Genomic DNA, 17,546 nt, shown 5'->3' on the forward strand with positions numbered 1-17,546 from the left:
TAGTTAATCAGTATTAGTCCGTTATGGTGCCAGAACTGTGACATGGTGATGGTGCCAAGAGCTGGGCCAAGTGATTAAGTAACAGCCTTTAAAGTGATACCTTGACACTGGACACTGAATTTTAGTCCACTATCTGTCTTCGCTAGGCACAAGTTACCAAGGTTCTTTTGGTGGTACTATGGTTTAGGGTTAGACTGATATATCTGTTTGTAAAACTGCAATGAATCCCGCCTCACCCTGCCTTAAGGAGCTGCTAACCCACCTAAAAGAACTGCATTAGTGTGGCTTTCAATGGAGTTTTAGTGTCCCATGATGGTCTAAATGCCGTTTCAGAGGCTTTTTCATACTGACAAGAATGAAATTCTGGGCAAAACGCTGAATCCTTGGTTTTTGTTGGATTTTTTGAGCATGAAAATTATTATGTAAAGATATTGAATATCAGCACAAAATATTGGCTGTTGGCAGCTTAAATCCAAAAATATCAGTATCAGCCTTCAAAACCCATTACTCTACTATGGCTAATAATGGCATGTTATTGAAACTAATATGTATCTCCAGCTGCAGGTGATAAGGCTATTTTCTGTTGTCTTCCGTCCGTATTGAATTATGTTAGTATGTGGTTGTTAAACAACTGTGAAACTGTATAACACTATTTGTTGCTGAGCCACTGGCCTCCAGGATTGTCACTAGTTAATAGGCTACAGTGGATCAGGACTTAATGACTGACCGATACTGTGACATTGGGATTGCATTGAACGGGGCCAATTGGTGATGTAACACCATCTCTGTGGAGACAGTGGTACTGTGGTTCAAGAGTAAAGCCCAAGAGTTTTTTCTTTTCTATGTTAACCAACCACCCAACGCTGAAACCTATTAGTGATAGTTGCAGGAGGGTATCAAGAAGGCTATTGTATTTTTATATCAAAATCTCAATACTTTTGCCTCCTGGAAAATAGAAAATCTTTAGTGGTGTCATCATCGTGTACCAAGAGGCATACATAAAAACTCCAACAAATAAAACCATCACAGATCTTTGAACAATCCCGCCCCTCTGCCCATCCGAACAAATCAAACTGCCTTCCTGATATCCCATTGGTTTACACTTTTGAATGATCCCTCCCCACTCCAACATCCTGTTTCAACAGGAAATACATCACATCAAGGAAGCAAGATGCTCTCAAAATGCGGTTTCATTGTGACTTTAAAGGAACTTGTACTCCATGTTATGTACACAGCCTTGTACCTTTGACTGTTTTGTCTTCTTAAAGTTCAAAATGTAAATGCAGGTATTTTGCCATTTGTCTTGACTCATATATTCTAGTCAGTTAATTTGAAATCTGTACACTACAAATGAACGGCCAAAATACTTCCGATACTCTCACCTTTCACCTACTCTAAAATGCATGCTACTTGGTTGTCATTTCTCCTTCTCTTTTTTCTCTTTTTGGCTTTCCTTCTCTAACCTCATAACCTTTGTCCCTCTATTGATCATTGAACCTGAATCTATCGCCTCTTACTCTCTCTCCCTATGTTTAGCTAATGAAGCGTCATGGCCGACCATCAGTAAGAGTATGTCGGAGTGGAGGACCACCAGTCCAGAACAGGTATTGACCATTACACATATTAGACTAATACCCTCCTATCTCCAGAAACCTTTTTGGAATTTAGGGTTAGGGTTAGGGTTAAGTTTGTAATAGTGGTGAGTGAAAGCTATAATTAGAATAGTCATTCTTATACATTCTTTGATTGGGATAATGTGAATTACATTATAGTGAAATTGAACTGGACCCCTCGGTGTACTTGGACCCCACTCTGAGAACCAATGTAGTAAAAGATTTTGTAAGCTTCCAACTCAAGAAAAAACAGCAAAATCCCCCCAAATTAGTCATACAGGATTTCATGCAAAAATAAGGATATTCATTCATACTTCCGATTTACAAATTCACCATTCATCCTCAGATTATAACTCTCTGTCTCTCTCTCTCTTTCTCTTTATCTATGTCTCTCTCTCTTTAGCATCCCAGTGGTTATGGTACCTACCCCAGTGCCGCCCACCAGGCGGCGGGGCATCACTGTGCTACCAGCTCCCTGCCCCGCTCTGCCCCTGGTACACTGGGCTGGCCCCGATCCGGCGCTGCCAATGCCACCTCATCCTCTTCATCATCGTCATCGTCTTCGCAACAAATACAGCAACGCATCTCCGTCCCCCCGACTCCTAACCAAAGTACGTCCTCTGTTTTTTTTTTTTGCTGTTTTTGTAAGGATATTGAATGTGAACATGGAGATACAGGTACGCCGTTTTGGAGATTAACTCTTTATTGTCTCTTTTCCCGTCTCTCCGCTCTCAGGGTCTACCGGCACGACCGAGCTGTCTCCTCTGCCCCAGACGGACCGACCGGATCCCCCCCCAGCGGTGGCCGTTCGTCCCTACGTCCCGGACCATCCCTCCAGGCCCCAGTCCCCCAGGAAGGGCCCCGCCACCATGAACAGCAGCTCCATCTACAGCATGTACCTCCATCATCCCCAATCCAAAAACTATGGATCCCTCAGCAATAGGACTACTGTCAAAGCAGGTAATTAAGCAGTAATAGTAAGCAGTAAAGAATAAACTTCATTTGTATAGCACTTTTTTAAACCAGAGTTTACCAAGTAGTTTAAGAATCAAGTTAAAACATACATCGTCGTCGTAAAATATAAAAAAAACATAATTAAAAACATTATTTATTTCAATATTTGTTTAGGTAATTTTTCAAAAGCTTTTCCAACATGACAAGAATACAATTCTGGGGAAACACTGAATATGTGTAATTTTAGGATTTTTTCTTTGCGTGAAAATGGTAAAATTTAAAAGTGCTGAGAGCACAAAATGTCAGCTATTGGCAAATTCTATAAAAAATATTAGTATCATTATTGGCCTTCAAAAAACGATATTGTTTGGAACCTGTTGCGTTTCAATGGCTCCACGCCTTCATGAATACGTGAAGCATAGGTTACACCATAAAAGATGCTACATTTAGGTTAAGAATACTGTAGGTTTATTGTTAATATTACCACAAGTGAAAAAATTGTCTCTATCCCTCCCTTTCCCCAACCCCTGTCTCTCCCAAGTCTATGGTAAACCCATCCTCCCCACCTCCTCCACCTCTCCATCCCCTGTACCTTTCCTCCAGGGGGGAGGAGGAGGAGGAGGAGGAGGAAGAGGAGGAGGAGGAGAGGATGTTGTGGATAAAGAAATGGTTGGAGGAGGAAGAGGAGGAGAAAGCGGAGAGGGGCAACTCCTCCCTCCCCCCAGTGTGGACAATATCCCTCGCCCCCTCAGTCCCACCAAGCTCACCCCAGTTGGTAGGTACCAGAGGATAGATCAGACTCATGAATCTGTGTATTGTGTCTGATGGTAGACGCTGGCTGCCTGGTCCTAAGAAAACTCTTTAACTCTTTGGCTTCCTTTGATGTTGCCTACAGCGATAGCATCACTATTGAGGAGGCGGATGTTGTTGTGGTCGGAGCTTTCTCATTTGTCACTGTCAAGAGAGAGACAATGTGAACAGAAGCGAATGTTACAGCTGATTGTGTTTGTGGTAACACTATACAATAAGGGTCACTAAGCACTAAGTTAAGGGTTAGTTAATGCTTAATAAGCATTAAGTAACCCTTAATTAACAGTTAACTAATGTGTCTGGTAATCATTTACTAATGGTGTTCATGTTAACTAAGGTATTAATTTATACATTATTTAATAGTCATCTTTATAAACATTAAATAATGTATAAATTAATACCTTAGTTAACATGAACACCACTAGTAAATTACACATTAGTTAACTGTTAATTAAGGGTTAGTTTATGCTTATTAAGCATTAACTAACCCGTATTAAGCATTAACTAACCCTTAACTTAGTGACCCTTATTGTAAAGTGTTACCGTATTTGTAGTAGTTTATATAGACTGTGTGAGCAGAACTTGAAATGGTACTTTACCACATGTAAAAAATAATTTTAAAAAGTAACATAGGCCATCTGCTCGGCTTTCAAAACCAGGTCAAGTTCGCTTACAGCTGCATCCGCTGCTTGGTCCAAATGATGGGCAACAATATTTCTGTTCGCCATGTTGTTGTACATCGGGTGAAGGTGCTTAGCAACTTAATGATGCTGCCTAGCCTAGTTTGAGTGATATCTGGCAACCAATAAAACCCAAAAGACTTGGCTCACACTCACAGTCCTCCACGAGCTGTGCAGCTATCTTGACTAGTTAGCCTTCTAGCGAACCACTAGCAACAATAAGTGGCTTGTAAATAACAGTTACGCTATTACTGAATATGTTAACTAACCTTGCTAGAAAAATCTCCTACACAGTTTCTAATTCATTATTTTGTTATCGTGTTCAGCGCTAGCCTTTGTTACGGCTAATGCCTCTGTGCAGCTTTTAGAGAGAAAATCAGGCCAAGTTCCATTCAGAACTCTGGCAATTTGTTTCTGCCTTGCTTATTGCCAAAAAATATACATCAGAAAATATAACTTAAGACTTTATTACTAACCGGTATGGTGTTCTGGTAAATTCGGCGTGTATATAATCGCGGCATGTGAGGAGGGCAGAGGAGGGGCCAAGCCTTGATTTGTTGTTGTAATGACATCACTGAACGATAGAGGTCAGCATTGGACCAGAAATTCCACGTAGACCCTTTTAAGATATTGTGATTTCCAACCTCTCCCCTCCAAAGCCCACTCCCCGCTACGTTACCAGAGTGATGCCGACCTGGAGGTGCTCCGTCGACGCCTCAGCAATGCCCCGCGACCCCTGAAGAAACGCAGCTCTATCACTGAGCCTGAGGGCCCCCAGGGGCCAAACATCCAGAAACTACTGTACCAGAGGTCTGTGCGTGTTTTACAAAAATCACACCGTTTTTTTATGAATCAAGGTTGTTGCCACAGTAAAGTTGATTGATTTCTGTTGTGGTCTGCAGGTTCAACACACTGGCTGGTGGCATGGAAGGAGGGACAGGTAAGGCACTGGGACGTTTTTCTTATTTAACCATAACCAAACCCTAACCTTAAAGGATAATCCGGTTATTTTCAACCTGGGCCTTTTTTTCATAGTTTCTGCCATCATTCCAATCGATACTGATCCAAATTTTGTCAATTACTACATACCTCTCAGTTTGCAGGGAGCGCTGCCATCCAAATCAAACCAAAGAGGCCAACCGCAGCTCAAACAGTCAAACCCAAAAAGCAAATAAAACACTCCCTTTCAACACAACAACACTCAGACTGCAGTTGTACATGTCTTTAAATAGCTGTGATTGAACAATTATCATAGCGTTTCACTTTTAATAGTCCATTCGATTCTTTTTAGCGTCGCTCACACACTTCTTTGTTTACTCTGCTGTCTGCCGGTCTTCTGCTGCGTTCGAGTCATGTCGGAAGAAGTGAAAGCAGGATTTTGTTGCTTCAGCTTGAAAGCATTCATGGGTTTAATTCACTGGAAAACTCATATTCAGAATCATTTGTATTTATGAACTTACCATTGCAGCCGATATTGCTCTCTGTTCGTAAGTACCTTTAATTGTATTAGTGTGAGTATAACTGATAATTCAGATTTTTATACCTTGGACTGCTGACACTGGTGGATTCCCTGCTATGTTTACTGCTTGTGTTTACAAAAAACTCCCAAATATCCTACTTGTAATTACCACTAGGAGGTTGACGTGAACGCTTTTTTCCCAGTTTGGCACTACGTATTTACAGAATACAGTATGTCCTTTTCAAAACAGTAAATTTGAGTATGTTTTGGGTACTTTTGGGTTCAACTGTTGGAGTTTCCCTTTGTCCCATTGGATGGTATTGGACAGCTGGGCTCCCTGCAAACTGAAAGGTCCGTAGCTCTACAGTCTAATTTGTGCTATTGTCACATAATCCTTTCATGGTGGAAGAATGGAGGAACGTATCTTCACGTTATTCGTGTCCACAACATGTAATCTGTACCCAAAGTCTCCATAATAACAGGGAAAAATGCCCTCTTGGCTATTATTGCCATAGTGGGTTTATCGCTTTTTATAATGTTGTACGAAAAAAAATGTCCTGGAAAATTAGTATGCTACACATTCTGCGTGTCTCTATCCGTCTTGATTTTTGATTGACTTCTGATTGGATATAATCTGTATGCATCTCCCAATGGGACTATGTAGTTAGATAATGGCTATTTTACTCTTTCCTCCAGGCAACCCCTTCTACCAGCCTGGCTGCCTTTTGGGAGACATGGACAACATCCATTCAGCCAATGGGAATGTAGAACCGGGCGACAAGCACGCCGGCACGACAGCCGTGGAAGCTGAAAGTCAAAACCTGAACTCCAACTCCCGCCGCTTGTCCCCTCCTGTTGCCGTAGAAACGGCCGCAGAGACGACCACGACGGCAGTGACGGCCGATAGGGTCTCTCCGTCGACCCAGCCCAGTCCGCCCCCCGTGCCCGATAGGCCGGAGGACCAGAATAACAACAACCAGAGGGGTTCTAGTCCCGGCCACAACTCTGTAGGCCACGCCTCCCCCTCTCCTTCACCCCCCTCCCCCATGCCACCTGCCCAGCCGAAGGTACTTATGGATTACTTTTACGCCTGAAATTAAAATGCATCTCCAGTATACACGTTAAACTCAGGATTTGTCTTTCACTTGCGGAAACAGAGATTTCTGTGTGTGACGGTAAACACCACTTGTCGCTTGTTCTATTCTAACAATCCATTTTTGATGTTACTATCCGAGCTGCTTGACGTGTTTCCTGGCTGGATCTGTGCGCAAAGGTTTATGTCCATTTCTGTAGTTGTTTTATGTGGACTAGAGACGCATTTACACTTTTGCTGCTAATGTGCTGCTAAGGTGGTTCGGGCGATCGGATCTTCAATGCGCCTCGAGTGCATTTACAGCTGTGTTTTATGGATTTTTGCTCTATCCGATTACAATCCGATGGTTTATACGTCTAAAGGCCTCCAGTCATAAGTCGGCCCAAACGACACATTTTGCGGAAAAGCTAGAACGTGTTAGCTCAAGCAGAACGCACTTAATTAAAGTACTTGGCCTTCCTTTTCTGCGTTGTCATCATGTTCCCGCTCCTCTCCCTCTGCGCTCCCAGGCTAAGCGAACCAACCTGAAGAAGCCGTCGTCGGAGCGTACGGGCCACGGTCTGAGAGTCAAGTTCAACCCTCTAGCTCTGCTGCTGGACGCGTCACTAGAAGGAGAGTTTGACCTGGTGCAGAGAATCATATACGAGGTAAACCACTATATTACTGTGGTACATTGTTGGCGTAATGACATTCAAAACCATTTCTGGACCGTTTAAAATTCTCCTGAACAATAATTTCCTTCCCTCACTGACCTCGGGGATTCCAACGATATCCTGAAGGAAAGAGACTCTTCTGTAAAAATAGATTTTTCAAAGTTTTGGCTGTCGATCAAGTCTGACTGTGTTGCTGGAAACTATTTCATTTCGATACTACAAATTTGATCCTGGTTCTAAAATGTTTTTTTGATGCTTTTCTCTGTAAATTATTTCCTGTGCAACATTCATACGTGCCTCCTAGGTTTTTATAGGATCAGACCACAGTCTCAGTTTCCTCAGTCAAAATGCTGATAAACTAGAAGAAAATTTGAGTTTTCATTTTATGAAGCTTTCAGGATGGTACTGGCTGGTATCGTTTTTTGATCCTTGGCCCTACTGTCAGGGGAGAGGAGGTATTGCTTTTGCAGAATCTTGATTGAGGACATACTCACACACTCTCTATCACCGTGTGGCACAGCAATGCTGCAGCTCATGGGAACAGGAAGTTTGATAGAGTTACACGTTCAGCGTCTACAACCGGCGCACATGAACTCCCATAGCAAGCTAACTCTCTGTTTGATGCCCTCAGGGAAAACATTCAGATGCGTCAAGTTCAGGACAAGCCGGGTTTGACAGTAGCGCTCACCCTGAGGCAATAAGAGCCTGAGTAACTTCCCAGCTCCTCAGGCTGTGCAGAAACATTGCACTATCCTAAGTATTGCGGTGAAATCAGGCATTTGACACTTTTGACACGTGTTTTTTGGGGTTTTTGAAGGCTGATGCTGATATTTTTGGATTGGATTGTAGCTGTCGATAGCCAGTATTTAGCGTCAATATTCAATGTCTTTATATTTGACTATTTTCATACCAAAAAATTCAGGCTTATACCCTTGTCTTTTTTGGGGGGTGGAAAACCCTCTGAAACACATACTTAAAGCTTTCATCAAAACTTAGGAAAAGGACTTAAGTGCTTCCAGTACACAGTGTAGTCTTGATCAATTCTAAAATATGCATGCAATCAGACAAACTGCGTTGGTGGTAGACGACACTGAACCATTTCAATTTTGTTATAAGGCCAATATCTTCCCCATTCATCGGCAAACCAGCCATCAATGAATCCTATAAACTATAAAGTAGCTTTGTATGACTGCTTTTGGAGAACGCCATGGTTGCCTCCGTTCTTGACATATTTACGAAAGTTTGTTCAATATCTGGTTATAAAACTTGACCAAATCATCATTATTACCTCTGAATACAGCGATGACAGATCTGGATAGGAACGCAGAAGTCCCTGATGGGATATCTGGGAATAGATATTTATCCAGAATTATAATCCAATCCATGCATTTCAATAGTGAAAATAAATACCCTGACACGAGTACATTTTCTTATTAGTATGCTCTCTCTAACACCTCCACCTGGATTTTGGGACAAGCTTCAAGGGACAAGGTTGTGTTTCCAAATTTATCTGGAGAGGACAGTTCCCTAGAATTAGAACAACAGCTATATTTTACAGCATGACAGAAAGTCTGGGGATGGGGTGGGGGAGCAAATAATATCCTTGTCTGATCATTACTGTTATGAACTTTTTGGTCCAATTGTTGCTCATTCTATTTGTAAGTATGTGGAAAAGCTATGCAAATGTGGAATCGACTGCCACTTTGACACTCTGATATACAAGAACAACCTTTTGAATATTGGAGGGAAACCAATTTACTTCCCACAGTGGAAAAATCAAGTGATTCATACCCTATCAGACATTATGAATGATGAAGGTTTAAGGGCCTTCCAAGATTTGAAACATGATTTTAATTTGCCTGGGTCATCTCTTTTTTTTAATTTATACATCTACAAATACGCACTGCTATATGCACATAAGGCGTGCCATGGAATGAACCTCTCAAATACACCCAGGTGTAGGTTTTGTGTCATACGTGTACAAAAAGATGCAACAAAATACTCAAAGTTTTATGGGAATTCTTAGAGTTTGGAACACAAAACTGAAAAATGATGGACAGATAATAGATTGGAAAAGTATATGGAGTAACATATCATTAACATTTCGTTATAGTAATCAGCTGTTGCATTATACAAAGATTCAAAGATTCACCTAGAAAGATACAGATACAGATGGCATTGATATATTGTGTTTTACCTAATGTTATATTGTTCATTGACCATTGAATGTCTTGTCATGTTTTTATCTTGACCAAACTAAGACAAATTCCTGGCAACTTTGGCTACCATGGGCATCACATTGCTTCTCAAGAACGAAGAGGTGTAAATATGGAGCCGTGTCCTGCATAATTTCACTATTGGTTGCCGCCAATAGTAAAATCCACTTGATATAGGATCACCATATTGAGTCTATCTCTACTTTTCTCATCGTCTCCTCTCAGGTTGAAAATCCCAGTACTCCTAATGATGAAGGCATAACACCTCTTCATAATGCCGTCTGTGCCGGCCATCATCACATTGTGAAGTTCCTGCTGGACTTTGGAGTGAACGTCAATGCAGCAGACAGTGACGGATGGTCAGTACCTTCAACCTATCTATCTATCTATCTATCTATCTATCTGCAAGTAAACGTTTGAGGTCTAGAGCTGAATGATTAAATGAATGAAAAAATTATTAAAAAATGATTACAAATTAATGAGGCCAGTGAAGACCCATAATCAAAAGTAACCTGTGCTGTGTTTGACTGGGAATTGATTTAATCATTGATACATTTTGTATTTAGTTAATGTCATCTTGTTAGATAGCTAACCACTCAACTATCAGTGTCTTGCTAACACATATGATTTACACAACAGCTAACGTATTTGGCTAGTAGCTAGTAGTGGCTAGTAGTTGTGTGTTAACATTAAGATTAATTGCTTTGCTAAATTAGCCTGCTGGCTAGTGCGCTAGCTAACAAAGCCAAAAACAAACTGTTAAGGTTACTGAACTGACTCAGCTACAACTCAGACTGTTTTGGAGTAGAGACTAGAGCTAAAGACAAGACAGTTTGCTGTGTCAACATATCAGACTATTCACTTATAACTCTTTTTCAGATATCTTTCTTTTTCTAGCCTGGTTGTTAGACCTACATATTTACAGTGGTGGAAAGTAACTAAGTACATTTACTCAAGTACTGTACTTAAGTACAATTTTGAGATACTTGTACTTTACTTGAGTATTTCCATTTGATGCTTGATGCTACTTTATACTTCCACTCCACTACATTTCAGAGGGAAATATTGTACTTTCTACTCCACTACATTTATTTAACAGCTTTAGCTACTTTTCAGATGGAGATTTGACACAATGGATAATATAACAAGCTTTTAAAATACAACACATTGTTAAAGATGAAACCAATGGTTTCCAACCTTTTTGGCTTTTGACGTCTTACAAAAAGCAGTGTGTAGTCGGGTCACATTTCAGATGTCTATGAGTTGTTAACAGCTCCACCAAATAGTGATTTTTCCCTCTAAACCTCACATGGTTTCATTTCAATAAATGTTCAAATGATCCAATATTTCAGCAAAAATCAAAGATTAGAGAAAAAGTCCAAAAACTGAAAACAGGTTTGTGTATCAGAACTTTGTTTTTTCTTCTTTCCTCTCCCATTAATCATCTCACGACCTCTCAGATTTATCTGGTGACCCTTTGGAGGGGCCCGACCCCTAGGTTGGGAATCACTGGACTAAACTAGCTAACTGTATATAAAGTAGTTCAAACTAGCTCCACCTCCAGCAGCTACAACAGTAACATGCTGCGTACTACTTACATACATACATGCTTACATACTTTAACTACATTTTGCTGCTAATACTTATGCACTTTTACTTAAGTAGGATTTTTCATGCAGGACTTTTACTTGTAATGGAGTATTTTTACATTGCTGTATTGGTACTTTTACTTAAGTAAAGGATCAGAGTACTTCTTCCACCACTGCATATTTAGTCGTCATTTGCATATAGCCAATTCTCCACTGGACCTCTATGACAGAGCCAGACGTGGTTTCTAGGAGATTTGTGACACAACTGCAAAGTCTCTATTCTTTCTGTTTATCAATGGTGAATAACCAGAGCTACCGGAGGAATAATTCTTTACTCTTTATCTTTGTTTCTTTTACTGTCCCTCTCGTCCAGGACTCCTCTCCACTGTGCGGCCTCATGTAACAGTGTCCACCTCTGTAAGATGCTGGTGGAGTCGGGGGCAGCCATCTTCGCCACCACCATTAGCGACGTCGAAACAGCGGCAGACAAATGTGAAGAAATGGAGGAGGGCTACACACAGTGTTCTCAGTTCCTCTATGGTGTGTGGATAGATGGTGATACAGACAGACAGCTAATTAAAACCAGCCACAATCCAAATCCAGGCCTACGGGAAGGGATGAGTCCTCTTAACTAGTGTTCAACCAGTATGGGCTTTGGGAGGCTGATATTGATATTTTTGGACTAAACTTGCTGATAGACGATAGTTTGTGCCAGTTTTCAGTATTTGTAAATTTAATCATATTCATGCCAAAAAAAATACAAGTATTTAGTGTTTCCCAGAGTTTTGTCAGGGTGGAAAAGCCTCTGAAACATCATTTAGACTACTAGTAGTACTACTACTAATAATAATATAAACTTCATTTGTGTAGCATTTTTTAATTTTTTTTTAGAGTTTACGTACTAGTGATTTAAATTAAAGCAAACTAACTCAAAATAAATTTCAATGAACAAAAACAAGAAGGCACCACAAAATAAAAGGGATAAGAATATAAGGTAAAAACAATACAATAGTAATACATGACATCACATGAAAATTACACGACACAAGTTACATGATATCACATAAAAGCAAGTCTATAATAAATTGTTTTAAGAAGTGATCTAAAACATTATATTGATTCTGATAGATAAACTGATATTAAAACCCTTCCCTCTCACTCCCAGGTGTGCAGGAGAAGTTGGGTGTGATGAACAAAGGCTCGGTCTACGCTCTGTGGGACTACACCTCCCAGCAGGCCGACGAGCTGTCCTTCAGCGAGGGCGACGCCCTCACCGTGCTGCGTCGCCGTGACGACGCCGAGACGGAGTGGTGGTGGGCGCGGCTTAACGACCGCGAGGGATACGTACCCCGAAACCTGCTGGGGGTGAGAAAACACACAACACAACACAACACACACACCTTGTCATGAACGCATAGTAATCAATGTACACTCTTTTACATTCTGGTGGCGTCCATTTGGTGTTTGATGTTAATATCTATGGCGCAATTATAATTCCAAAACAAAAGAATCTCAAGTACAGAGGACGGATGAAGATCTCCAGAAGTTTACTTGCCAACTGAGGATGCATCGAATGGTGACTTGGCCCATCTATTTTTTTTTAATTATTATTAAACCTTTATTTAGACAGGTAATCTCATTGAGACACTGGGTCTCATTCACAAGAGAGACCTGGTTGGGCAACAGCAGCAGTACAACACAAAGTTACAGACAGACAGGACATTCAATACAGAGACAAGATAGAATACAATCATAAAAGTGATAAGTGCAAAAGTGCCAAAGTGGTAGCTCTATCTATATTATCTATAGTTTTGTCTAGAGTCTGTAGTACAGTCAGTTGAATTCCATTTTTCATTTAATGTTTATTTGAATAGGGACAGATACATAGATATAGATACAACATTTAAACGAAAATAGTCTGATGTCACATCATAACATTCATAGCCTAAGCTAATTTGCAATGTTTGTCCCTAGATGGGCTTTTATAAAAACACTATTAAAAACAGATATACCATACGACAGAGATAGAATACACACACACAAAAGAACACTGTCAAGATAAGACAGATAGTATGTTCTTGAGAAGTTCTTTCTCTCCAAGACAACTTGAGAAGAACGTTCTCTACAAGGACACAAGTATCGACTTGGAGTTCTTGGATTTGATCATTACGCATAAGTTTCTTTTGCACCTGGCATCAACAGGCACCCTGCGTGATCGGATTGTAATCTGACAGAGAAGAAAACTCATCAAATCTAGATGTATATGTACCCGAAATGCATAGAAGCTTCAATCACCCAAACCACCTCCAGATGCGATCAGTGACACATTTATCACATTAACAGCAGTTAAGTTTCTTGTCCACTTTGCCACTTAAGCCTCAGGAAACAGCTCCATGCTTCTTACTGCCCAGACCTTATGTCTTGCTTTTCATCTTGCTCAGTATAACTGTATACTACTACTACTACTACTACTACTACTACTACTACTACTACTAGTGTATCTCTGAAGTGGGGACTCAAGTCACAATTTTAATTGCTTGAGACTTGACTTGGGTTCTGGTGACTTGGGACTTGACTCTGACTTGTACTTTGATGACTTGAAAAGGTTTCTAAAGTCTTCACTTGAGATCTTGTGTTTGTGTAAATGACTTAGATTGAAAGTGATGAGATTTGTTCCAGCAGACTGAATTTGTATGGAATGATTGAATTTATTGAAACTTATTATAGAAATCAAACTCATGATGCTCTTACCAACTATACTATTAAAAACATATTGCATTGAAAAGTCCTAGATATTATATTTTCTTTAAGGTATTAAATTGATACTGGACTCTTGATTTGTTCTGTCTTGACTTGCTGTTCTACATTTAGACTTGAGAATTGACATTAATGACATGGACTTGACTTGCACTTGACTTGGTAATCTACATTTAGACTTGGGACTTGTGCCTCAAGACTTGAGACTGACTTGGGACTTGAGCAAAGTTGACTTAGTCACACCACTGGTATCTCCTGGTAAATTGCTCCAATGCACTGCTTGACACTAATGATGCCCCTTTACAGCTGCAACCATACTGCATACCATGCTGCCTCAATATAAGTAGTGATTGAATGCTGGATCTACATTTGCTGGGTGATATGTCTGCTATGTAATGTATGTCCTGCACTGTACCCTAAATATGAGATCCAGTTGTCCCTTTACCAAGTGTGTCAGTATGTACTTTGTTGCTATATGAGTTCTTGATATCTTCTTGCACCAATGCCACCAAGGCAGATTCCTGCACATTCATTGTACTTGGTGAATAAAGTGATTGTGCTTGTGATTCTGAATCTCACATCGGAGGCAACATCCTATCTGGCAGATTTATTCTTATAGAGTGTCTTACAATCTGCCTTCACGGCCCGCCTTGTTCGGGCACCTTGAGAACAATGTTAACATGATGTAGTGACCCTGCCCTCTCTTTCTTTCTCTCTCTCTCTCTCTCTCTCTAGCTGTATCCAAGGATCAAACCCAGACAACGCTCGCTGGCGTAGAGCCCAGGCCGGTAGCCACGTGCACACTCGCAGGGTGCACGTGCACGGAGAGAAGAAGAGCAGCATGTGGGCGGACACGTTAGCTGGGAAAGTCAGAGGAGAAAGAGATCGAGGCAAGAGAAGGAGGAGGGCAAGTCAGCAGACAAAGACAGGGAAACGAAGATGGAACTCGCATTGTTTTCTGAGGAAGCATTTTTTTGGGTTGGTTTGTATGTAATGTTGGAACCACATGGCCATCTGATGATGAAATCATTATATATTTCCACTGAACTACATCGGAGATAGTTGGGGGAAATTGCCTGAACCCTATTTTGAGCAACGACTGCTTGACAACTCCACAAGAGTTCAGACGCATGACATAAACTAACTAAAAAAAACGAAAAAGAAGACTTATTTGTATGCAGCTTCAAGTTCCACTTCAGTTCACCCAGCTCGGAACCCGAAAACAGATTACTGTGTAACAAAAAGACGCGCTCTTTCTCCGTGATCATTAACAGAACATGTTGACAGAAAACACTTTTCCACCCAGGGGAGGTCCACTTTGTAATGAGCTGATCTGAAATGGAGCGAATTCACTGGCCAGATCGGGTAAAAGTATCAATCAGAGGCAATGTGAAAGTGAAGTTGGAGAGAGAGAAGTTTAGACAGGACAACGTTGAATGTGTGTTAAACCAAGTCAGATTTTGTTGATACTGTGGTTGTTGATGGAGAATGTATTAGTTATGTTAGACAGGAAAGAAGGATGCTGGAAGTGCTGATGAGAGCCTTAGGAAAGGAACCCAGCAAGCATTTGACGTTGAACTTCAAAGTTCAACAATCAATTTTCACGATATGATGTTATGGCATATTAAAAATCCTATTAAAACAGCTTTGGAAACTGTTTTTGAAACTGAACTGATACCTGAAAGGTATTTAAGTCCTGATTTCTCAAAACTGCCGCTATGGGCGACTATAGACGTCGTCGCAACCTTCATTTTGGCGCTAGATTCACACAGGTTTTCAATGTTGGTGCAGGCCGTCATATCAACATCTGTTCAACGGCATAATGTTTGCTGGGAAGAGAGGAGAAAGGAGGAGAGAGGAAGGAAAAGCAGAATGTGACTGGTTGTGTTTATTTGTGAAACCAAAGTACCAAAGTAGCTGGGTTTAGAGACAAGAGAAGGAAGAGGAGGTGAAGGGAGAATGTGATCTTTGCATGAAACCTTGACTCCTCTTTGCCCCTTTTCACACAACACCTAGCCCAGGGAGTTCGAGAACATTTGCCTTTGGCTGAGTGAAGGGTCACATACAGGGTTGTACTGAACTGTTGACTAGTTGATTCCTGGACTATTGAGACCAATAATCCACTGCTCTGAATCATCTGACTGGATAAGATATACATGGTGTGTTTTCCATCTACCTTCAGTCTTTTCATGGGCGTCAATTGGGTATGACAAGGTGTGGTACTCTTCATATGTCATATCCTAAGTGGGTACAAATGGTCTAACCCTAACCCTAACCCTAATTGGTTTAGTGTGAAAAGGGGTTAAATAAGCCTAAAGTGAATGCTAAACCTGGGCTAAGAATGTCCAGTGTGAAAAGGACTCCATTGTTTCTCTTCTATCCAGTCGAGTCGTCTAATGAATCTGCGGTGATTCTTTGTTTTTTTGGTTCATATTTTACTTTAAGTAGTAGTGTAAAAAAAAAAAGTATTATTCCCCCCACTTTTGTTTAATTAAAAACATTGTCTTTCTATTTATTATTATTATTATTATTATTATTATTATCATTATTGAAAAGGACACAATGCTCTTGTTTATCTGGGTTGTGTTGATGCCGGTGAGACTCACTGCTGCCACCTAGTGTACAGGATGGTCGACACCGCTGCTGCACTGGGAGCAAAGCGCCATCTCTTTTAACACATGCTGTGTAAAATATGAAGCAATAAGTGTTGTGTCCCATGTGAGAATGGCACATGGTTCTGAGGAGCGCTTAACCATTATTTTGTGTATATGCAACCTGTAACTATACAGCTGAAAATGTACAATAATAATAATAAAGACACTGTAGTCTATGGAACTGGAGGAAATCAAACCTGTGACTGTTTGTTGGAGGTATTCATCCTGTTGTATGTGTTGATGGGAGAAGAGCAGAATAAAGCAGAATAGACGAGCTTAAAGACAATTAGGTTAGAATAGAATAGAACAGAATAGAATAGAAAAAGGCAGGAGAGCTTCTGCCTTTTTAAGTAGGGTTAAAAAGCCTATAAGTTTAGAGATAAATATAACAAAAAAAGGATGAAAGAATAAAGCAGAAGGGAACAGATGAAAGCTGGATTGAACTGAAATGAATAGAATAGAATAGAAAAGAAAAAGGCAAAAATAGAATAGGACAGAATATAGAAAACACATGAAACACATGAAAATAGAACAGAATGAAGCTGAATATATCATGATAAAGCAAGGAAACAGTGCAGACAGCGCACACACACACAAACACACACACGCACACACACTCCTTCACAGATGGTAATAACTGTGGACTTTAAGAGGGGGAACAGGAGTTCACAGGTCATTCAAGTCTCCACATTGACAGCAGGCAAGTTCATTTGATACGTAAATTGCTTTTGGATTAAATTCACGCTTGCTGTACAGTGAGGCTTAAGTGTTTGAATGACAGTGGTCTAATAGCTCTCAGATAAAATACGCTGCACGTGTCAAGCCGCCACAGTTAACCAGAGTAATGGTAATAACGGAAGATAGGCATATTTGCTTTCAAAATAAAAGCATAATATTTGTCTAAAAATTGGTATTGCATATGGACCAACAAATCGTTTCAAAATACAATAGATGAAATATGGACTGAAAATCGAAAAGTCTGGAATCATGTGGCACCCTGACAGAGTGGTCTAAGAGGCGTGAGTTCAAGTCTCACTTCAGTAATACCGTTTTGACCAGCCTTTCAGA

At 40.5% G+C, this 17,546-nt stretch overlaps 1 protein-coding gene across 1 annotated transcript in view; it reads left to right on the top strand.

Moving 5' to 3' along the window:
* Positions 1–16,659, top strand: part of LOC139660789 (apoptosis-stimulating of p53 protein 1-like) — a gene marked incomplete at its 5' end in the record, with an annotated part of 50,540 nt that extends 33,881 nt beyond the window's left edge. The window contains 12 exons of the mRNA XM_071539018.1: positions 1,537–1,604; positions 2,017–2,224; positions 2,349–2,573; positions 3,109–3,342; positions 4,717–4,867; positions 4,960–4,997; positions 6,213–6,583; positions 7,119–7,256; positions 9,704–9,837; positions 11,441–11,607; positions 12,233–12,432; positions 14,560–16,659. Of these exons, the coding sequence (XP_071395119.1) occupies positions 1,537–1,604; positions 2,017–2,224; positions 2,349–2,573; positions 3,109–3,342; positions 4,717–4,867; positions 4,960–4,997; positions 6,213–6,583; positions 7,119–7,256; positions 9,704–9,837; positions 11,441–11,607; positions 12,233–12,432; positions 14,560–14,601 (1,976 nt within the window). The remainder of the gene's footprint in view (positions 1–1,536; positions 1,605–2,016; positions 2,225–2,348; positions 2,574–3,108; positions 3,343–4,716; positions 4,868–4,959; positions 4,998–6,212; positions 6,584–7,118; positions 7,257–9,703; positions 9,838–11,440; positions 11,608–12,232; positions 12,433–14,559) is intronic.
* Between the last annotated feature and the right edge of the window lie 887 nt (positions 16,660–17,546).

This window comes from Centroberyx affinis, unplaced genomic scaffold (assembly GCF_046629955.1).
Source record: "Centroberyx affinis isolate AG114_WGS23_722 - 3 ecotype Tasmania unplaced genomic scaffold, CSIRO-AGI_Caff_v1 ptg003385l_1, whole genome shotgun sequence".
In the NCBI taxonomy this organism is placed as follows: Eukaryota; Metazoa; Chordata; class Actinopteri; order Beryciformes; family Berycidae; genus Centroberyx; species Centroberyx affinis.